This window comes from Pleurodeles waltl, chromosome 1_2 (assembly GCF_031143425.1).
Source record: "Pleurodeles waltl isolate 20211129_DDA chromosome 1_2, aPleWal1.hap1.20221129, whole genome shotgun sequence".
Lineage (NCBI taxonomy): Eukaryota > Metazoa > Chordata > Amphibia > Caudata > Salamandridae > Pleurodeles > Pleurodeles waltl.
Genome location: NC_090437.1, coordinates 982,050,969 through 982,075,036, shown reverse-complemented (window position 1 = coordinate 982,075,036; position 24,068 = coordinate 982,050,969). Strand labels below are relative to the sequence as shown.

General features: G+C 44.6%; 1 protein-coding gene across 12 annotated transcripts in view; it reads right to left on the bottom strand.

Moving 5' to 3' along the window:
- The window catches only part of FRYL (FRY like transcription coactivator), a 1,894,812-nt gene that overhangs the window by 772,278 nt on the left and 1,098,466 nt on the right, over positions 1–24,068 (bottom strand). For all 12 annotated transcript variants that reach the window (XM_069201557.1, XM_069201569.1, XM_069201550.1 and 9 more), the window contains one exon: positions 23,610–23,722. In XM_069201557.1, the coding sequence (XP_069057658.1) occupies positions 23,610–23,722 (113 nt within the window). The remainder of the gene's footprint in view (positions 1–23,609; positions 23,723–24,068) is intronic.

Sequence of the window (24,068 nt, the reverse complement as noted above, 5' to 3'; positions counted from 1 at the left end):
CCGGCTTGAACCCTGAAGTGCGCAGCCATGCGTGCCTTCGTATCGTGATTGCAGTGTTTATTGTCCTTGCAGCTGTATCTGCTGCAACAATGGAAGACCGTATCTGATTATTTGAGATACTTTGTCCCTCTTCCACCACCTGTTGCGCTCTTTTTTGGAACTCCTTGAGTAAGTGTTCGATGAAATGTTGCATTTCATCCCAATGAGCTCTGTCGTATCTTGCCAAAAGTGCTTGTGAATTGGCAATACGCCATTGATATGCTGCTTGTGCTGCAACCCTTTTTCCCGCAGCATCAAATTTGCGGATCTCTTTGTCTGGAGGTGGTGCGTCTCTTGAGGTATGAGAGTTGGCTCTCTTACGAGCTGCCCCGACAACTCTGTCTCAGTAACTCAGTCTGGTGATAACTCAGTCTGGTGTTAGTTGTGTTGTAATATAGATTGGATCTGTTGGCGGTGGCTTGTACTTTTTCTCCACCCTTGGAGTTATGGCTCTGCCTTTAACTGGATCCTGAAATATTTGTTTTGAATGTCTTAGCATTCCTGGGAGCATGGGAAGGCTTTGGTACTGGCTATGGGTGGAGGATAGGGTGTTAAACAGAAAGTCATCCTCAATTGGTTCAGAATGTAAGGTGACGGTGTGAAATTCGGCTGCCCTTGCGACCACCTGTGTGTAGGATGTACTGTCCTCAGGTGGTGACGGTTTTGTAGGATAGGAGTCTGGGCTGTTGTCAGACACTGGAGCATCGTCAAGGTCCCATGCACCGGGATCATCCTGACTCATTGTAGTATGAGCTGGTGAGTGCATCAGTGGTGGAGTTGTTGCTGGTGATGCATGTATTGATGGTGGTGGAGACGGTAGTGGGGTTGTTTTCCTTGCCACTTTTGCCTGTGGTTGCTTGTCCTTTTGTTGAAAGGCAAGTTTCCTTTTTATTTTGATTGGGGGAAGAGTGGTTATCTTCCCTGTGTCCTCATGAATATGAAGCCTTCTTTGCGTGTAGTCAGGCTCTACAGCTTGAAGCTCCTCTCCAAATTTATGTAATTGGGAGGTTAATCCTTGTTCCTCTGTATAGGAACTAGTTTTCGGCTCAGAGGCTGGATGTTTCGGAAGCGAAACCTTTTCGGAAGTCTTTTGAGGCTCCGAAGAAACCTTCTTTGTTTTCGGCGTGGTGTCTCGGTGCCGAAATTCTTCGGTGCCGCTGTCTCTGTGCCGAAGTTTCTCGGAGCCGCTGTCTCGGCTCCGAGGTTGCTGTGTGGCGGTATCTCGACCGGAGTCGGAGGACTTCGACACCAGCATGCCCTTTTTCGGTGCCTTGGATCGGTCACCTAGTTTTCGGGTTAAGCCATGGCCTGTTGGCGGTGGCGTCCCATGGGCTTTTGTGGACTTCTCGTGAGTCTTGATTTTCGACGTCTTACTCACGGTTTGGGGTGTTTCTTCGGCATAGAGTTCTTCAGAATCCGACTCGTGGATAGAGAAAGCTTCTTCTTCCTCCTCTAAACGTTCTTGACCTGTCGGCGTGGATGCCATTTGTAGTCTCCTGGCTCTTCGGTCTCTCAGCGTCTTCCTCGACCGAAACGCTCGACAGGCTTCACAAGTATCCTCCTTGTGCTCGGGGGACAAGCACAAGTTACAGACCAGATGCTGATCCGTATATGGATACTTGTTATGGCATTTTGGGCAGAAGCGGAATGGGGTCCGTTCCATCAGCCTTGAAGTCGCACGTGGCCGGGCCGACCAGGCCCCGACGGGGGATCGAAAAAACCCCGAAGGGCCACCGGAGCTCTTCAAAATTCGGTGTCGATTTGTTCTAACTAACCCGATACCGAACGCAAACAATACCGACGATTTTTTCCGAGATTCTAACTAACTTTCCGACCCCAAACACGGAGCGAAAAGGAACACGTCCGAACCCGATGGCGGAAAAAAAACAATCTAAGATGGAGTCGACGCCAATGCGCAATGGAATCGAAATGGGAGGAGTCCCTCGGTCTCGTGACTCGAAAAGACTTCTTCGAAGAAAAACAACTTGTAACACTCCGAGCCCAACACCAGATGGCGGACTGTGCACAGCATGTGTATCTGCAGCTACACATGCCATCGAACATATATATATATATATATATATATATATGAATCTGCAGCACTTCATGCCACGAACAGATGTACACTGGGTAAGTGACATTTTCCGTTCAATGGCATGTGTAGCTGCAGAACACATTGTAGGAAGTTGCCTCAAAGTAAGAGATAGTGTGCGCAGAGTCCAAGGGTTCCCCTTAGAGGTAAGATAGTGGCAAAATTAGATAATACTAATGCTCTATTTTGTGGTAGTGTGGTCGAGCAGTAGGCTTATCAGAGGGTAGTGTTAAGCATTTGTTGTACATACACAGACAATAAATGAGGAACACACACTCGAAGACTTAACTCCAGGCCAATAGTTTTTATATAGAAAAATATATTTTCTTAATTTATTTTTAGAATCACAAGTTCAAGATCTGAAGTAAATACATAAAATGCAAGGTACTCCACACAGGTAAAGTTAGGAACTTTGAATTAGAGCAATAACATACAGTTTTTGTTAAAATGGCAATAAGCTATTTTAAAAGTAGAAAGTGCAAAAATCAACAGTTCCTGGGGGAGGTGAGTATTGGTTAGATTGTGAGGTAAGTAAGATACTTACAAGTCTCAGTTCCTGGGCATAGGCAGCCCACCGTTGGGGGTTCAAGGCAACCCCAAAGTTACCAAACCAGCAGCTCAGCTCAGGGCACCTTAGGGGCTGTCCTGACTGGTGGGCGACTCCTCCTTGTTTTTCTAATTATCTCCACTAGCTGGGATGCCCTGGGGTGCTGTAACAAAGGGGGTGAGCCTTTGAGGCTTACCGCCAGGTGTTACAGTTCCTGCAGGGGGAGGTGTGAAGCACCTCCACCCAGTGCAGGCTTTGTTTCTGGCCCCAGAGTGACAAAGACACTCTCCCCATGTGGGCAGCAACTCGTCTGGTTTTGGCTGGCTGTCAGCCTCACACTAGAAGTCGGATTGGTATTCAGGGGGCATCTTTAAGATGCCCTTTGGGTGCATGTTACAATAAAATGTACACTGGCATCAGTGTGCTTTTATTGTGCTGAGACGTTTGATACCAAACTTCCCAGATTTCAGTGTAGACATTATGGAACTGTGGAGTTCGTGTTTGACAAACTCCCAGACCATATACACTTATGGCTACCATGCACTTACAATGTCTAAGGTTTTGCTTAGACACTGTAGGGGCATAGTGCTCATGCACATATGCCCTCCCCTGTGGTATAGTGCACCCTGCCTTAGGGCTGTAAGGCCTACTAGAGGGGTGACTTACCTATGCCACAGGCAGTGTGAGGTTGGCATGGCACTCTGAGGGGAGTGCCATGTCGACTTAGTCATTTTCTCCCCACCAGCACACACAAGCTGTGAGGCGGTGTGCATGTGCTGAGTGAGGGGTCCCCAGGACTGCATAAGACATGCTGCAGCCCTTAGAGACCCTCCCTGGCATCAGGGCCCTCGGTACCAGTTACAATGGACTTATCTGAGTGCCAGGGCTGTGCCAATTGCGGAAGCAAAGGTACAGTTTTTGGGAAAGAACACTAGTGCTGGGGCCTGGTTAGCAGGGTCCCAGCAAACTTTCAATCAAAACTTAGCATCAGCAAAGGCAAAAGGTCAGGGGATAACCATGCCAAGGAGGCATTTCCTGACACACATGCTATGCATAGACTAAAAAGCAGTTAGCTAGCCTGTAGGAGTTGAGGTTGTTTGAATTAATGTCCTTATGACAGCCTGGCCTACAGACGCTTCTTGCTGTGAGAACACATCAACACAATAGTGTTTTGTAAATGTATGAGGGGTTGACCATGTAGCTCTTGTACATATGTCAACCATTGGAATGTTTCCTAAAAAAGCCATTGTTGCACCCTTTTTCCTAGTGGAATGTGCTTTAGGAGTTATCAAGAATTGCCTCTTTGCTTTGATATAACATGTTTGTATACATCTAACAATCCATCTTGCTAATCCTTGTTTTGATATAGGATTGCCTGTATGTGGTTGTTGGAAAGCAACAAAGAGTTGCTTTGTTTTCCTAAACTGTTTCGTTCTGTCTATATAGTACATAAGAACTCTTGAGATCTAGGGTATGAAGAGCTCTTTCTGTCACAGAATCTGGCTGTGGAAAGAAGACAGCCAATTCCACTGTTTGATGTGAAAAGGAGATACTACATTTGGAGGAAATTTTGGATTTGTTTGTAGTACAACCTTACGTTTGTGCACTTGGAAAAAAGGTTCCTCAAGAGTGAATGCTTGTATTTCACTAACTCTTCTTAAAGAAGTAATAGCTACAAGGAAGGCGACCTTCCATGTTAAAAATTGAATTTGGCAAGAGTGCATGGGTTCAAAAGGTGGTCCCATGAGGCTGGTAAGTACAATATTTAAATTCGCTGAAGGAACAGGTGGTGATCTGGGTGGAATAATGCATTTTAATCCTTCCATGAAGGCTTTGATAACCGGAACTCCGAATAGAGAAGTATGTTGAATAGTTTATAAGTATGCAAATATTGCAGTAAGGTGTACTCTAATGGATGAATAAGCCAAATTTGATTTTTTGTAAATGAAGCAAATAGCATACATTATGTTGTATAGATGTAAGTGGATCAATGGTTTTAGATTGACAATAGTAGACAAATTGTTTCCACTTATTTGTGTAGCACTGTCTAGTAGTAGGTTTTCGTGCTTATTTAATTACTTCCATACATTCTGATGGAAGATTCAAATAACCAATTTTTATGATTTCAGGAGCCACATCGCTAGATTGAAAGCATTGGGGTTTGGATGCCTTATTTGACCTTTGTTTTGTGTTAACAAATCTGGTATGTTTGGGAGTTTGGAGTGAGGTACTACAGATAGGTTTAATAGTGTTGTGTACCAAGGTTGGTGTGCCCATGTTGGTGCAATGAATATCACGTTGAGAGATGTTTGACGTAATCTGTTGACTAGAAATGGAAGGAGTGGGAGAGGGGGAAAAGCGTAAGCAAATATCCCTGACCAATTGATCCATAGAGCATTGCCCTTGGATAGGGGATGTGTGTTTGGATGCAACGTTTTGGCATTTTGCGTTTGCTTGTTGCGAATAGATCTATGTCTGGTGTTCCCCATTTTCAAAAGTGAGTGAATCTCCCACTTGTGTGTTTGTTGGTGATTTCTGCTGAGGAGATCTGCCAACTGATTGTCTATTCTTGGCATGTATTGTGCTAGTAGATTCATTTGATTGTGTATAGCCCATTTCCAAATTGTTTGGGCTAGAAGAGACAGCTGAGATGAATGTGTCCCCCTGTTTGAGATAATACATGGTTGTCATGTGGTCTGTTTTTATGAGAACATTCTTCTGTTTGAAAAGAGGTTAAAATGCTTTTAAGGCGCAGGAACACAGCTAATAATTCTAACTGGTTTACGCGTACCTGTTTCTGTTTGACATCCCATTGACCTTGAATGGTTTGATTGTTTAGGCGAGCTCCCCAACCGATCATTGATGCATCTGTTGTAATTATGGTCTGAGGCAGAGGGTCTTCAAACAACCGCCCCTTTGTTAAATTGCTGTGATTCCACCATTGAAGGGACATATGTGTTTGGCGGTTCATCAACACTAGATCTTGTAGTTGACTGTGCTTGTGACCATTGTTGTGCAAGGCACTGTTGTAAGGGCCTCATGCTTATTCTTGCATGTGGTACTATTGCTATGCAAGATGCCATCATTCCTAGAATCTTCATGATAAATCTTACAGTGTATTGTTGATGTGGCTGTATGAGTGGTATTAAGTTTTGGAAAGCTTGTATTCTTTGTATATTTGGATACGCTAGAGCTAGTTGAGTATTTAGGATAGCACCTAGATACGGTTGTAGTTGTGCTGGTTGAAAGTGTGACTTTTGGTAGTTTACAGAAAGCCCTAGTGCATGGAGAGTTTCTATCACATAATGAGTATGGTTTTGGCATTGTGTAAGATTGCTTGATTTTACTAGCCAATCGTCTAGATATGGAAAGACATGGATGTGTTGTCTTCTAAAGTATGCGGTTACTACTGCTAGACACTTTGTGAGCACCCTTGGAGCTGTTGTTATGCCAAATGGCAACACTTTGAACTGGTAGTGTTTTCCTGCTATGACAAACCTGAGGTATTTCTTGTGTGCTGGGTGGATGGGTATGTGAAAGTACGCCTCTTTGAGGTCTAGAGCAGTCATAAAATCTTGTTTTTGCAGTAGTGGAATAACATCTTGCAGAGTTACCATGTGAAAATGCTCTGACAAGATGTATAGATTGAGGGGCCTGAGGTCTAATATGGGCCTGAGGGTGCCATCTTTTTTGGGTATTAGGAAGTATAGTGAGTATACTTCTGTTTCTTGTTGGGACTGTGGAACTAATTCTATTGCTTGAGTAGTAGAGATTGAAACTCTTGTTGTAACAGAGCTTTATGCTCTGGGGACAACTTGTGATATCTTGGTGGAATGTTTAGAGGGGTGGTTATCAATTCTAGGCAATAGCCAATGCGGATAATTGATAATACCCAGTTGTCTGTGGTGATATTTTGCCAATGAGAGTAGAACTGCTGTAGTCTTTCTCTCCCCCCCCAGGAGATCTGTGGAGTGGAAGGGAGGGAAGGAAGGAAGTCACTGCTTAGGTTGTGTTGTTTGTTTAGAGGTTTGGAATTTACCTCTATTCCTAAAGTATTGACCTCTATATGTTCCTCTAAACCCACCTCGTTGATACTGGGTTTGATGTGGTTACTTTGTTTGTGAGGTGGAAGCCTCTGAGGATTGTGCTTTAAAACCTCCTCGAAACTGTGGTAGGCGAAATTAACCTCTATATGGTGTAGTGTACAAAGCGCCCACTGCTTTCACAGTAGGAGTCCTTTCTCGGTTTTTCAATAGTGGTGTCCACTTGTGGGCGAAAGAGTTGCTTTTATCATAAAGGCATGTTTAGTACAGCCTGTTGAATTTCTGGTTTAAAACCAGAGTAGTGCAGCCATGCATGTCTTCCGATTGTGATGGCAGTGTTTACGCTTCTTGCAGCTGCATCAGCAGCATTAAGGGCAGATCTTATTTGATTATTACTAATGGCTTGCCCCTCCTCTACCACTTGCTGTGCCCTCTTCTGGTGATCTTTTGGGAGATACTGTATAATATCCTGCATTTCATCCCAATGGGCCCTTTCATAGCGGGCTAGCAGTGCCTGAGAATTGGCAATTCTCCACTGATTTGCTGCTTGTGAAGCAACTCTTTTCCCCCGCGTCAAATCTTCTGCTCTCTTTACCAGGAGGAGGTGCATCTCCTGAAGACTGGCTATTTGTCCTCTTGCGTGCTGCACTGACTACCACCGAATCTGGAGGCACCTGATGAGTAATATAATCTGGGTCAGAGGGTGCAGGCTTATATTTTTTCTCTATTCTAGGTGTGATAATCCTAGATTTTACAGGCTTGCTAAAAATGTGGTCTGCGTGTTTTACCATGCCTGGTAACATTGGGAGGCACTGGTACTTGGAATGTGTTGAAGATAGTGTGTTAAATAGAAAATCTTCTTCCAATGGCTCTGAATGCACTGTTATCCCATGGTAAGCTGAAGCCCTGGATATGGCCTGGTTGTATGCAGTGGTATCTTCCGGTGGAGATGGTTTTGATGAGTAAGTATCTGGGTCATAAAGATCATAAGGGTCTGCCATATCTCCTTGTGAATACAATTTGTGTGTTGGAGAAGGCATTGGTGGAGGGCTGGTGTGATGTGAGAGATAATTGTGGAGAATGAGGAGGAGAAGTATGAAGTAGTATTGGCTTCTTTTGTTTTTGCACCTTTGGAAAGCCAGCTTTCTTTTTGTTTTTAAAGGAGGTGCAGTAACAATCATTCCTGTGTCTTTATGGATGTGTATCCTGGATATTGTCTCATCCATAATTTGGAAAACGGGCTCAATGTCCGACTCTTCCTCAGAGGTTTTATGGGTTTCTCTCAATTTCTTTGAAAGTCATTGTTCCTCTGTATACGAGGATTTTTTCGGTTCCGATATTTGTTGTTTTTTCAGTACCGAAAATGTTGTGGAAGGTCTCGGCTCCGAAGAGGACTGCCGAATTTATGACTCTGAAACTTGGGCTTTTTTGCTGGAGTCCAAAATGGAGCCTTTGATAGATTTACTCACTCCGAAGTCGACAGAGGAGTGGGCTTTTTCGGCACCGACCCCAAATGACAGTCGCCAACAGTCTTTTCGGGCCGAATCATGTCCTTCTGGAAGTGGTGTACCCAAGGCCTTAGAATGTTTTTTGTGCAGGGGAAGACGTACTCACATGCTGGCCAGTTGTGATGGGTCTGTCATCCTCAGATTCCTGCTCGGAGTCTGTGTCTCAGGTGGAGACTGCTGTCTGCGCCTGCTCTTCTTCAGCGACATCAAGATGTTCACTGCTTTTCAACACCATTTCGAGTCTTCGGGCTCTGTGATCTCAGAGTCTTTTTTTTTAACGAAACGATCGACAGGCCTCACAGTTTTCTTCCTGATGGCCTGGAGAAAGGCACAAGTTACAAACCAAGTGCTGGTCTGAATAGGGATACTTCGCGTGGCACAGAGGGCAGAATCGGAATGGAGTCCAATCCATCAGGCTTTCCACGCGGTAGGCCGGAATAGGCCTGAGTTGGGCGCCCCAAAGGGCGAACAAAAATAAGTTTCCGACGGTTCTACTGGTTCGATGCTAGATGGAGAACGCAATCGAAACAATACCGACGAAAAGGAAGGTTTTCTAAGGTTTTCCAAATTGAAATAACGGAGCGAGGGGAAACACGTCCGCACCCGATGGCGGAAAAAAAACAATCTAACAATGGAGTCTATGCCCATGCGCAATGGAACCGAGAGGAGGAGTCACTCGATCCTGTGACTCCGAAAATACTTCTTCTAAGAAAAACAACTTGTAACACTCCGAGCCCAACACTAGATGTCGGTTCTCCATGGGCTGCAGCATGTATTGTGCCACCCATGGAAACCCATGCAAAATGTGTCTGCAGGCCTGCCATTGCAGCCTTTGTTAAAAGACGCATGCCCCCTTTCACTACAGGTCACTGTGAGTCACCCCTATGGCAGGCCCTCTTAGCCCAGAGGGCAGGGTGCAGGTACCCGTGTGTGAGGACACCCCTGCATTAACAGAGGTGCCTCCACAAACTCCAGCTCCATTTCTCTGGACTTCGTAAGTGCGGGGAAGGCATTTTACCCGTGTACTGGACATAAGTCACTATATGTGTCCAGCTACATAATGGCAACTCCGAACCTCGGCATGTTTAGTTTCAAACATGTCGGAATCATACCCCAATACTGTTGCCAGTATTGGTTGTATGATTCCATGCACTCTGGGGGCTCCTTAGAGGACACCCAGCATTGCTCCTACCAGTCTTTCATGGTTTTCTGGGCAGCCCGCACTGCTGCCACCCCTCAGACAGGTTTCTGCTCCCCTGCTGCTTGATCAGCTCAAGCAGATGAAGGCAGAACAAAGGATTTCCCTTGGGAGAGCGGGGCAACACTATTTCCCTTTAGAAATAGGTGTTACATAGCTTGGGAGGGGTAGCCTCCCCAAGTCACTGGTATGCTTTGAAGGGCACATTTTGTGCCCTCCTTGCATAAACCTTTTTGCACCAGTCCAGGGACTCCTGACCTCTGCTTTGGCACAAAACTGGACAATGGAAAAGGGAATGACCACTTGATTCTGCCATCTTGAATCCTAGGTGGGAAGAGACCCCTGGGAGCATCCGAGTAGCCAAGCCAGGCAGGTGACGTCACAGCCCCCTCCTGATAGGTGGTCACCCTGCTAGGTGACCAATCTCCCTTGCTGGGCTATTTAGGGTCTCCCTCATGGGTGGGTCTTCAGATTCAACATGCAAGATTCCAGCAGGACTCCTCTACATCGTTTACTTCATCTTCTGGCCACCGGGATCTCAACTGGACTCTCCAGGAACAGACAATCTGCAACTCCAGCAAAGACTCCGCTCTGCAACATTGTTACTCCGGCTCCTTCCAGCAACTGCAGCATTTCCCTGGCTGTGCATCCTCTGAGGGTGCTGAGTCTTCAGCCTGCACAAGAAGCAAGAAGGAATCTCCCTTGGATTGAAGGAGTCAATCCCCTGCATTTGTAGGCACCAACTACGATGACGACCAGCTGCGTGGATACCCTCTTCTCCAGAACTGCAGGGATCCGGCATCACAGGTGGTGGTCTGGAGCGGTCCCTTTGGTCCTCTTTACCAGCTGTTCAACTTGGGAGACGGTAAGCCCTTGACTCTCCTTGCTAGATGGTACCCCTGTACACAGCGAATCATGCAGCTACAAAGGCTGGTTTGTTCCTCCTCCAAGGAATCTTCAGGCTCCAGGTAGTCCCAGACTCCAGGACTCTACCCTACAAAGCACTGTCTCCTTCCTGCTGCTCCAGCGACGTGGTACTCTCGTCAGGTCTGCTGAGTGGGCCTCACTGCGACTCCTGTGCCTGCTGCCTGTGGGGGCTGCCTCCTCTTCTTGTGACTCTCCCAGCTGCTGAGGGACACCTTTGACTCCCCTCCTTGAGGCGAGACACCTGAGCCTTGCTGGTCTTCATCCTTGCAAAACCTTCTTCTCAGATTCTTGCATTTGCCAAGGCTTGTTGGTGGCTTTCCAGCAATACTACTGACTGCATCACGACCGCCCACGTGGGACATCACTTCTGGAACTCCTCTGCTGTTCTTGGGCTGCACTGCTGATTTTCTTCATCTACCATCAACCTGGTCCTGCATCCACAGAAGGGTGGGTAGTGGCTTGTGGCTCCAGCCACAGCTGGGCACTCAAACTCAAACTGGACTCTGTTGCCTTCTTTTGCAGGTCCCTCTTTTGTCAGGATTCACCTTTGGTTTCTTCTAGTCTTGCAGTCCTTTTCCAAAGTTCTCCTGTGGGTTTGGGGAATAACAAAGTACTTACCTCTTCTCTCCCGGTCACTGGGGGGCACTCTGGTAGTTACCTTTTGGGGTTCCTAGTTCCTCCAGCTCCCCTCTACCGATTTCACCTTCTAGGGTGAGGGACTACATTTCACATTCCACTTACTTAGTATATGGTTTTCTCTCCCCCTAGGGCCTTCAATATTTCCTATTGTTTTTACTTCTTGCTATTGCTTTTTATGCTAATCACCGACTTCTAATGTGTATGTAATAGTGTTTACTTACCTCCTATTAGAGTATTCCCTATTCAGTATTTTAGTATTTGTGTTGCTATAATAAAGTACCTTTATTTTTGTAACACTGTGTAGTTATTTCATGTGTGTAAGTGCTGTGTGACTGTAGTAGTATTGCATAAGCTTTGCATGTCTCAAAGATACGTCTTGGCTGCTCACCCACAGCTACCTTTAGAGAGAGCCCTGGCTTCCTAGACACTGTCTACACTTCACTAATAGGGGATACCTGGTATAAGGTGATGACACCATAGATGCTTACCACACACCAGGCCAGCTTACAACATTACATTTAAAAACATATTGTGGCTTCTGTATCTCAGTTACCTGCTCTCTAATGCTGCACTGAATTCGGAGCTCCATATGTCTGCATATCAAACTCGACTCTTGCAATCAATCAAAACCAGTGAAGACTCAAATGTGCTCATCAGAGAACAGCAATCTTCACAAAGTTTTACGAACCACACATTACTCATTTGTATTCTGAAGTAAGTCTTTAAATTGCGTGTTTCCTTTTAGAACAAAAGAAAAACTGGTCAAAATATAAATATATAGAGAGGTTAGCACTAGCACGAGCTGTACGGGAGAGGCCAAAGCAAAGGGGAAGGCTGGGTGACGCCGGCCCAGAGGCAAGAGGAGCAGGAGCATAAATCAGGGAGAGGACATCTCGAACAGCATACGACTCCTGCAAGAGGTCACGGGCGAGGTAGGAAAAATGCACATACATCATGTAGCCAGCTTAGGCATAAGTTTGGCCTCACAGTTAAGGGACAAATTGCAGTCGCGGTGGGGCAGGGACAGAAGTAGGGAGCCTCAGCAACACAGAATTGCCACTCAAAAATGACCTATTAAGAAACCAGGCAGCATGGGTTAAGGTGGGAGAGAGAAAACATATTCCACTTGTTGACTGCTGCCAATTCTGATGCCCTACAGGGCCATTGAGAGGGTTTAGGCCAGCGCATTACATCAAGAAAAAGAGGGGTGGCATCAATCAGAAGGGTGGGAGAAGCATGGAACGGATCAGGATTACACCCTTACTAAGATCTTTTTTGAAATTACAGGAAGGGAGGGGGGGATCTAGAAGTGTAAATAAATGCAGGTTAATGGAAGCATCAGCCCCTCTGAAGAAATGGGGCCTGGGGCTTTTGAGGCAGCAAATACATTTCAAATGTTGGCTCAAGACATGGCCAAGACCCAAGAAATTTCATAAGTCTCCTGTGTGCGAAGAACGAGCTAGTTAGCAGAATTTGCTCATGAAATTAACAGAGGAGATTAGAGGAAAATTTGCAGTATCAGAAAAAAAAAAAAAAAGGAAGAAAAAAAATCAAGGAAAAAAAAATAAAAAATAAAAATCAATGAGTCATGCGAGGCTATAGAAGTGAAAATTAATGCTCTGACTGACAGGATCGGAGAAATGGAAACTAAGGTGAAGGAACTGAACAGGGTGCTTGATCAGAACCGCAAGGAACTATGGAACTTAAAAAAGGGCGGGAAGGACATGTGTGAGAAACTTGAGATCTTAGAGAACGATATATGGAGAAATAATCTGAGAGTCCTAAATGTGCTGGAAGAGGACAATTACAAAATTTTTGTGATAGGCCTGATAAAGGAGTTTATTCCATCCATAGATCAACTAGCATAAGTAGAGGATATCCAAAGGTTCCACAGAGACCCCTTTAAGAAGAGCGAAGGTAGGAAAAACCCCATAAGAATACTAATACATTTTAAAACCTACTCCATATAAAGGAAAAGATATCATCAGAAACACTTAAAGTTGATACATTTTCAAAAGGGATTGGTCTTTTCATTTTAGATCAGATATCTCTAGAGCTACACAGCACAGGCACACGGACCTCGGATAGTTTACATAGGATCTTTATTCATTAGGAGCTACAGCACAGATGTGTTTTCCGGCCACCTTGAGAATTATGTGGCTGAATAATATGTATAACTTCCGAGATACCAGCAAGACGGGCGTTCTAGTGGAACAAATTAAGGCAAGCAATAATTTAAACTGAAGCCATCCAGGGATGAAGAGCTCATTTAGGACAAATCAGTAGATTTCAGCTAATTGCTACGGGGAAGGATCCGCAGGGTGGGGATCAGGGAACACAGCTAATTTTGTATTTTCTTTTTTTATGGGAGAAAAAGGGAAAAAAAGCTGTCTTTGACTGGAGAGGCATATTTGGGAGCTTAGATAAGCACAATGTTTACTTGGGTAATTATGGCTAAGTCTACATCAACTCCCTTGAGGGTTATTTCATGGAATGTGAATGGCCTGAGGGTTCAAAGCACGAGGCGGAGAATATTTGAGGTTGGCGAATGAGGAAGTGATTCTCCTACAGGAGACTCATTAATTAAAAGTGGAGACTGAAGACATCATGAAAAAACAAAACTTGGTCATTCAATATGCCTGCAAAGATCAATCATGCTGCATTAAGGGGATAGTGATTCTCTGTAAGAAAACTGTAAGGGCCACACTGGGTGAGCCTTCAACTGACCCCAACGAAAAGTGGCGATTTTAAAGGAAAACACCCATGGTATTTTGCTGGCTTTTGTGTGATATGATGGCAACAAACTTAAATGACCCAGATTTACTTTATGATTTATATCATTGATCAAATGATTACAATCATTTACTTGAGGTCAATGTTCCAATTATCTTAGGGGGTGATTTTAATGTATTAACTGATCCAGTCTTAGATAAGTCATCTAGAACACCAACCGCAAATTCCCCCAGAATGAGAGCTGTAGTGGGTCTGTTGATGACAGATATTGGCTTACTAGACATTTGGCGATCAAATGGAGGTGCGGGTCTAAGGTTTTCTTTTCACAATAAAAAAGTATGGACACTCCTCACTAATTGGTTACTTTTTGATAGCCATGACAATAAAGGGGAATGTCGAAAGAGTTGAACATATCCCTGAACATCTCTGAGGACTCTGCCATTAGATTACAACTTCAGTTAAACAAATCTCAGGCTTACCCTAGGATAACAGTCAGTTGTGTACTCCTGCTGGAACACCAAGTTATAGAAAATTTGAAACATGACACACTAAGGAATACTTTCAATTAAATCAAGGGAGGGCCTCTATTCATGTTGTAAGGGACGCCTCAAAGGCGTTTATCAGAGGTAGACTTATTAGCCTTGCGGCCTATTCTAGCAAGGCGGAGAAGGGAAAAATAAGGCACCTTGAACACACCATTTTTCACTTACAAAGCCAATTTGACCTGGCTATAAATAAGAGGGGCGCAGAGCTAGAAGAACAGATTAAAGGGGTTAGGACTGACTTTACAAACTACTTAGAGATTAAATTGAAGAAAAAAAAATGGGAGGCAAGTAAAATGGCTAATTATGAATATGGGAAGGGATGTAGCAAGCTACTAGCTTGGAAGTTGAGAAAGTGGGAGAGTCTAGAAATACTATAGGGGTTATTTTTAATAAAAGAATCAGCAATATGGTAACTGCTGAAAGAGAGAAAGAACAGGCTTTTACCTCTTTCTCCCAAACCCTGTATACAGATGATTGTCAGGCAGCTGCGGATCTGATATAGAATTACGTAGACAAAGCTGCAGTCCCCTCTTTACAAGATGAAGCAAGGCAGGCTTTGGCAGTAAAGATAACAGAGGTGGTACCGGACACAATTAAGAAATAAAAAAATGGGGAAGGCAGGGGGCCCGATACTCTACTAAACAAACTATACACTGTATTAAAATCAGAGCTGGTGCCAGTCCTGGTAGAGGTGATGAACCAAGTCTTTTTTGAAGAAGAGATCATGCCGAATTCTTGGGACAAGGCTACTATAAGCTTAATATTAAAGCCAGGCAAAGAGCCAAAACGTGAGTTGTATAGATCAATAGCTCTCCAGAACATAGACTACAAGAGTTATACCCAGATTCTGGCCATGCAACTGGAAAAGATACTGGGGTCGTTAATCCATAAAGATCAGAAGGGTTTTATTAATGGGAGGCAATTATAAGAGTTGCCTCATGATCTTTTTGGGGCTACTGCCCTAGCTACTAAGGATACCCTTTGCACTGGTGGTGCTTACTTTCGAAGCAGCAAAGGCCTCCATCAGAGTCAACTGGTCTTTTTTGCATAGCGCGATCCGCCGATGTAATTTGGGGGAGGTCTTCTCCAGAGCTATCAGGGTATTTATATAAACCAGTGGCCAGGGTCCTGGTTAATGGAAACCTGTCTAAGCAGTTTAAGATAGGAAGAGAGACCAGTCAGGGGTGCCCACTTTCTCCCCTATTCTTCAACCTCTATATAGAGCCACTGGCCAAATCCGGTCCAACCAGGGTATTATCCCTTTTGATTAATATGGGTGGAAGAAGAAGGTGGCCTTATATGCTGACGATTTAAAGATCTATACGAAAGACTTGGAAACCTCACTACCAACGATTCTTAACACATTAGAAGGCTTCGGAAAGCTGTCAGGCTTTAGCGTTAAACAAAAGAAAGAAATTATGCTGTGGAAAATTAGGCAAGGAAGCCCCCTGGTAAACAAAAACAAAAAAGATTATGTACCTAGGGGTTCAAGTGATGACAAACCTTGACAAAACAGCACTGACAAATGTTAACAAGCTGCAACCATGTACAGAAAAATGCTCAAGGTGTGGGGTGGGCTTCCACTGCCTTTCCTGAGCAAATCTAACTTATTGAAAATGTTGATTCCACCAAAATTTACTTTCCTTTTTAATGCAATACCTCTGGAATTTAAAGCAGTCTGTGTAAAATGTTTCAGGGGGAACGGAGTAGCTTCATTTGGACTAGAAGAGGGGCAAGAACTGCACAGCAGAAGCTTTGCAGGAAAACGGAGCAGGGAGGAATAGCAAGCCCAGATTACTGTCTGGCTTTTCAACTAAAAAGAAAATATAAGAGGCCTCCTTTTGGAACAGGTCCACCTTTACTTCCCCCTTAAGCGCCTTGACAAACCATTTATTCAAGGAGAGGGGTCATTTTCTATACAAATTCGGCCACCCAGAGTACTTCAAAAAGGTCAAATTAAAGATTCTAGAAGCAGCGAGCAGAGTTTGGTATTATGTTAGGAAGACATTGGGAATACCTTATTACAGCAATTTTGGCCCAATCTGGGAATTTCTTAAAGATAAGCCACCGACCCCGTTGAGGGAGAACAGGGTCAATAACTGGGGACAAATCAGGTCTTGGAATGTTTTGCATCCGTGGTCCTAGGTAGACAGAACTATGGGGACTCTGTCTAAATTCAAATACTATCAGTTGGTGAGCTGGGCGAAAGGCTCTTTGAAGATTGAGAAAGACTAGCATTTGGGATATAAAACTGCAAGATGTTATACTGAGACGTAACAAGGTCTCATAGTGGTATTCGATCCTGGGGAATAAGAATGCAGCTTGCCTATGGAGATCTAGGGAAGGGACCTGCTGTCACGACTCTATGGCAAGTATCAATGTCTATGCTCTGGAAAGTTCGTAAATCTGCACCCATAAGAAGAAACCATCTTTTCAAGGTACACAGAGCATATTAGACACTGAAAAAACTGGCAAAAATGAGTGGGAGAGGAGGTGCTACAAGTGTGATGAGGAAAGAGCAGATGATGTCTATATGTTCTGGCAGTGACCAGGGATCCTACTCTTGACAAGAGGTTGGTAAGGTGCTTTTAGAGGTTGTGGGCTTAGAAGTAGAGGTAAGCCTTCCTTTGGTTATTTTTTGGTATTTTAGATGTTGGTGGGTTTTTCCCCAAACGTGCATAAGTCGTAGAAACACTTACTTTTACAATTAATACTATTAGCACAACAGGAAATATGCATGAGGTAGGTGCTCCCTTCTCCTCCGACACTAGCAGAGTGGACCAGCTCTGTTACAAAGATTAACCAATTAGACAGAAACACTTCCAGATCGAAAATAACAAAATTATGGGTGTTACAGTAAAAAAGGTACAGTCTGTAATGCTGTGGGGAGTGCCCAATGATTTGTGTCTATACCAACAGCTGTCAGTGGAAAGCTGAGTAGAAGGTTCTCACGAAAAGCTCCCTTTTCAGTTTTGGCTGGTTTGGTCAAGAGTAGCTTGTGGGCTGTAATGAGGCAGGTGGAGATGTTCCTGTCCTCTTCAAGTGGGGGCCTCCCTCAGCTTTTGCTAACGCTTTAGTGGTCCCTTAGCCACTCTAAGACACAAATGACAAAAAAAAAAAAAATACTCTTGGCCATTCATTAAAATCATAACAAAAGGAAAAGTTACTTGTAGAACAAGTCACTTGCCTTTCATAATGCTCTTTCTGGTGGATACTGTTGCTTACCACAGCGGTCTCAACCTTCCAAGGAGAGATACTGGTTCTGGAGATTTGTTTTCACAGCAGCGCTTTCACACACTGCTAGTTGACAATGTTGCTCCATGCTGGCACCCTAACACCCCAGAAGTGGGAGAGGGGAGCGGCATACAAGTGCCACGCTGGATACTAACTTAAGACCATCTTAGATGTTAAAAAGAGGAAACTGCACAGAAAAGAAAGTTGGGAGGACAGCGACTATCCACCACAAGAACAAGTTACTTACCTAGATTCCTCACGTTGTAAATTTCCCCAAGCACCTCAGTGGAGCTATAGAATTTGTGATATAAATTGTGTGGCTAGGTGGCACATCAGGTTCATTCGATCACAGATGTGACGCCGGGGCCACTATACAAATTAGTCGTTCAATATATGGTCCCTGGTCCGATCGATGTCAAAGCTGAGGGCAATGCTAGAATGAAGATAGTGGAGTTGTTCCTCCTACTAAGAGGCGTGAGATAGCGAAAATAGCTGGCAAGGTAATGACCATGGAAGGGTGTGACTACAGGCGGCAGGAATGCAGCTTTTGTAAGGAGGATCAACTAGGCTGGGAAGAAGGATGATATCTTTGCTGCATGGACAAAGCCTGGAGTTTGTCCACCAGTCGAGCAGATGTCATGGCAATGAGAAACTATTTATGGTCAGCAGGTAAAGAAAGAAGCTGTGCATCGTTTCAAAGGGCAAGCACATCAATGTGGGAACCTAATTAAGGCTTTACAAAAGGTGTTAGTGGAAACCTGTAGGTCAGCATCTTCAAGACATCTACCATAACAGGTGATTTGACAGGGATGGCTGACCTGATAATATAGGAAGACTAAAAGATAACCTTTAACTGCTGCCACAGCAAGGTCTTGATGACCTAGAGAGAGATAATTCATGAGGATGTCAGATAGCTTGGATTGTAAGGGGTGAATGTTCAGGAAGGAATAATATACAATAGGCTTCTCCCAGGATCTTACATATACAGTTCTGGTGAAGGAACACCTAGCTGTCAAGATGACGCAAACTACTTCAGGAGAAAGAACGAACAGCATCAGCTACTGTCATTTAACCTCCATCTATGGAGGTGAAGGTTCTGCAGGACTGGATGCAAGACTCGTCCCTTTGAGTGACAGCAGGTCCTGGCAAATGGTCAGAGGAGTTGGAAGTATGGCCAGAAGTTCTAGGAAGCATACCCTCCTCCCAAAGTCCACAGCCACAGCTTTTTAACTGCAGCAACTTTAATATACGCCATTGGAGCTGGAATTACCGCTGCTGCTGGCACTAGGATAAAACGGGTCTGGTCTTTCTTGATCATCTTCAGTAGGCTGGGTAGAAGAGATAGGGGCAGAAAGACGTACAAGAGTCCCAATCAAGGCAGAAAGTCTCCATTGGAGAACTGCCCTTTGAACTTTAAAGAGCAGAGGATGCTCAGTGACACCTTTAAGTGTTACAGCCATTTATGATTACTTAAGCAATGGCGGCTGGGTTAGTATGTCCTGCCATTTAGAGATTCCAGCAGGTGTTGGAAGACCAGAGAGATGCCCTGAGTATTCAGCCACTTCTAAAAATGTAGCAGCTACTGGCGTAGGACCCAGAAACCCCACCCCACCCTGACTGTTTCAGTACCACACGGAGGTACAAGACATTATTGCTAACTCAGAGTTGGTTACAGGGGATACCTAGAACTACCTAGTCAACACCTGCCCCCTTTATACTAACAGGACAGGGCCTACCAGAAAGCCACCGATATCCAGCTTTAATATTTCCGGTTCATACTCTGAAAACAACCATCTATGGCAGGCAGCAGCTGAATCGGACACCAGAACCTGCATTTCAACACTCTTTATTGATAAATGCACAAAGTTAACGGCACACAGAACCAGCCACAGCTGAAGATCAGCTAGCTAGTCCATGGATAACTCTCATCTGTTAATTGACCTAGGCAACATCTTCTCAAATCACGCTAGTACTCTGAATCAAAGAGCCACAGCAACAATGAGCCTATATGCTAGTCCACTAACGTTGGTGTATCCTGGGCTACCAGCAATGAGTGCCATAAGTCCAACAAGAACAAAAATAGCCAATAGCCTGGTGGCTTAAACTACACATTGCAGAACATGCCTCTTCATTAAAAACAGTTTACTCAGAACTGACTATGCTGAACAATTCCAGTAAAGATTCATGATCAATCACAAAAACTTAACAATTATGGAAAATACCTCCAACTTGTCAAGAATCTAAGATATAAAGTCCTGGGAAGTTTAGTTGTGCACCGGGGGTTGGGCGGGGGGTGACAGGTCAGCAAAGCACCAAACACACACCCTCAGCTGCACAGGGGCAGCCGGGAGCAGGGTACAGTTTTTCAATGATGGAGCCCTGGGGGGTCACATAGATGCTGCAGGCTGGGTCCAGGGGGTCGGTTGCAGAAAACCAGAGGCGGGACAAGTAGCAGAGGCACTCGCTGGATGTTGCTGGACCGCCTGTCGGATTCTCCAAGGCCAGAGAGCTGCATGTTCAGGGGTACCTTTGGGCGTCGGGAATCTTCTTCGGGTCCTGTCACAGTCAGGGGCGTCCTCTGGATTAAGGCGTCATTGTGTTGGCCAGAAGGGGTCAACCCAGGGTCGACTCATGGTTAGAATCACCTGGGGACCTCCTCTGGACTGGTGGGCCACCTGGACACAGGCCATGGGTGTCGGGTACAGAATGGGCATGGTTTGCGGATCCAGGGCAGTTCTGAAGTCCTTCTTTGATTGTCCTTATGGACAGGGCCACTGTCCTCATGAGTTCTTGGTCCTCTGCTGGGCAGGCATCCTTTGGGGGTTTATAGAGGTTGCTGGTCCTGCAGGATGTCTCGCATTTTTGTGGCAGGAGTCTTGAAGCTGTAGGCATGCCAGTAGGGCTCGGGCAAAGTCGCTTGTCGTCTGGAGTGTTCACTGCTGGGGTCGGCTCTTCAGTCCTTCAGGTCACCAGGAATCTAAAGAGGAAGGTTTAGGGGTGCCCCTAAATACTTGATTTAGGGGTGATACAGGGTTCAAAGGGAAAAAGCCAATGGCTACTGTCCCTGAGGGCGGCTACACACTTCCTGTGCCCACTCCCTTTGGGGAAGGGGGACAGTCCTATCCCTATTGGTCACTCTCCTCCAAAACAAGATGGAGGATTCTGCAAGGAGGCAGTCACTTCAGCTCTGGGCACCCTAGGGGTTGCCCCACTTGAAGTGGTCACTCCTCCTTGTTTTTCCTAATTTTCCGCCGGACCTGCCGCCAAAAGTGGGGCTTGGTTCGGGGGCAGGCATCTCCACTAGCTGAGTGTCCTGGGGCACTGTAGGAGGAGGCCTGAGTTTTTAAGGCTCACCGGCAAGTGTTGCAGTTCCTGCCGGGGATGGATGGGGTGGGGGAGGAGGCAGGGGGAGATGCACTTCCACCAAGCGCAGGTTTTGTTCCTGACCCCAAAGAGCACAAAGGTTCTCACCCCATGGGGTCAGAAACTTGTCTGTTAGTGGTAGGCCTGCCCAGGTTTGCACAGACTGGTCGGCCCTTCACTAGAGAGTTGGGTAAAATACAGGGGGGCATCTCTAAGATGCCCCCTGTGTGCATTTTACAATAAATCCAACACTGTCATCAGTGTGGGTTTATTGTGCTGAGACGTTTGATACCAAACTTCCCAGTCTTTAGTGAAGCCATCATGAAACTGTTGAGTTCGTAATGACAAACTCCCAGCCCATGTACTTAATATGGCCACACTGCACTAAAAATGTCTAAGATTGGACTTAGACACTGTAGGGGCATATTGCTCATGCAGCTATGCCCTCAACTGTGGTATAGTGCACCCAGAGGGGGATGCCATGTCGACTTTCCCTATTTCTACTGACCAGCACACAAAAGCTGCAACGACAGGGTGCATGTGTTTGGTGAGGGGTCTCTTAGGGTGGCATAATACATCCTGCAGCCCTTAGGGATCTTCCCTGGCAACAGAGCCCTTGGTATCACTGGTACCTTTCACAAGGGACTTATCTGTGTGCCAGCGTTGGGCCAATTGTGGGAACAATGGTCCAGTTTAGGGAAATAACACTGGTGCTGGGGCCTGGTTAGCAGGATCCCAACACACACTGTCTAATTAGCATCAATACCAGGCAAACAGTGTGTGTGTGTTTTACTTGCCAAACCTAAACAAAGTACATTTGATACTTATGCTTGATACATACTTACAACTGTACTTACCTGCAACAAGAATATTTTGGTTCTAAGAATTAAGTAACAAATATATTTTTGCTATATAAAAACATTTGGCCTGGAGTTAGTCATTGAGTGTGTGCCTAAGTCCTGGGCTGTTTGTGTACAACAAATACTTTGCACTGCCCTCTGATAAGCCTAACTGCTCCACCACACTACAACAAAAGAGAGCATTGGTATTATCTACTTAGCCTCCGTTAAGCCTCTAGGGAACCCCTGGGCATCTCATTTTGATATAATATAAAGAGCCAGCTTCCTACATGCACCCTTTGTCAAATAAAGTATGTTACCCATCCACAAAAACCTAATGTAATAATTATGATCTAGGTTAGTGCTTGAAATTTAGGGCAAGCATTTTGGAGTTTGAACCAGATGCATAGTCAGTGTCCTGCCAGGACGGTCTCTTTACTATTGTGATGAGTTTTGCCTTCAACTGTTATCTGCACTTATCAAAGTAACGGTTTAGGACAGCATTGAAGATCTTTATTTTCATGCCTTCAGGTCACATCAACAGCAGTGCTTTACATAGCTTAGGCATTATTTTCTGGTAACAAACCAGTATGCTAAGAACAAGAATGAATAGCCAATCTCTTGTTTTTTTCCAAACAGTAGGGTGAAAATAAGCAGAGATAGATTTTCTGATATGTGCGGCTTTTAAGTCAAAACCACCAATGATGCTGGATAACCTCTTCCTCAACAGGAAGATAAATCCCTTTGAGTAGCTTAGGAGTGGTATAAGGGTGGAACAGTCCAAGCGTTTCCAACATACACAGCTCACTGAAGTGTCGACTTCTAGAGCCAAGAAAGCATTCACCCTGTTGTAGAAACTTTCACAGAAAGCTGACAATGACAAACAGCTGCCATCTAAGAGCAAATAATGTGGGACCAAGGAGTGGAACACGAGTGGAAATTCCAGGTAGATTGGGAAAAATAATTAGAAGATTTTTCCTAAGCAGGAACAATTGGGGAGGCTCATCATTTTTTTTTTTTTTAGAGAGCAGCAGTAAGAGATAGGTGGCTAAACTTAAAAGTACCGTACAGATAGTAAATCAGCATATCAGTTAGACATTATTTTGAGAAGAAACATTCAGGAAAAGTTGGAAAGAATGTGGAGGTTGGTTTTCACTATCCCACATACTATGCCACTGTCAAGATTCATAATGAGGTTTTGAGCAACATCACACAAAGGGAATAGTACAAAGTAGTTGCTGTTTTTACTGCTATCTGTAGCTAGACTGAAGCTACTGGGGTTGTGGGGCAACTCTTGCACCCAATGGGGGGCAGGGGTTAGAACGGTAGCACAAGTTGTGGTGTATCTTGGGAATTGGGAAGACTGGGATTTGAGAAGACTATGCACACTCTGGGAGATATGGGTCCCACTATTACCAAGAAATGAAAAGCATTTATGGACTTTTTGCACAAGATGCCATATTATTGTCCTGCACTTGTATTTTGAAGGTGCTGCAGCTTGTCCCGTGAGATCTCATGAGACGATTCTATAATCAACGACACTTGATGCATGCATTTAGCCACAGAGCCGATACAATTCAAGAAGACCCGATTCAGGAAGACCATCACGTTTGTAGGGGAGAAAGGGTTACAGCTGGGGTTCTGGGGAAATCACTATGTAATTACAGTTAATGTGCAAGTGACCTCTTGAACAAATTGCAATGAAAAAATACTGAACCCACATACGCTTCATACTACCTTTGCATAGGGCCCTTAAACTACAACATAATTAAATGTAAGTTGATGTGTTAGAAATTATTGGTTATTTAAAATGTGACACAAACTTTTATAAGAGTCATATATAAAATCTGCAAATGTGTTGGGATTCTAAAATGTAATATTAAAAAGCAGACAAGTTTTTACTTTTCTCTTCTTCATAGGATCCTCCAGAACTGCTGCTGTAGCGAGATTCTAGCCTATGGTGCTGCCGATTTAAGTTGCTGTTCTGTCCACTGTAGATGTCAAGATGTGCATAGCTGTGGGACAGAAAAGGAAAGTTAAAGCTAATTACAAAAATAACCAATGATTTACCTTTTCCACTGCAAAACTAAAACAGGGAGAACACTTTGTATGTGATGACTGAATATTAGCTGGAGCGGATTTAATCAAGGTAAATTACCATACGTGCAATACAAGTGCACGCAGACATGCAGTTCATGTTTCATAATGCCATCGGTAGTCACTTTGTTATACAAAGTTGCAAGCACCTACATTTCCCTTCTTTCTTGGTTTGCTTTGAGTGTCAACTTGGGCAAAACACACATCTGCCTCACACATGCCTACTGGAAGACACTGATAGACTACCAGTTTTCTAGGTCACCT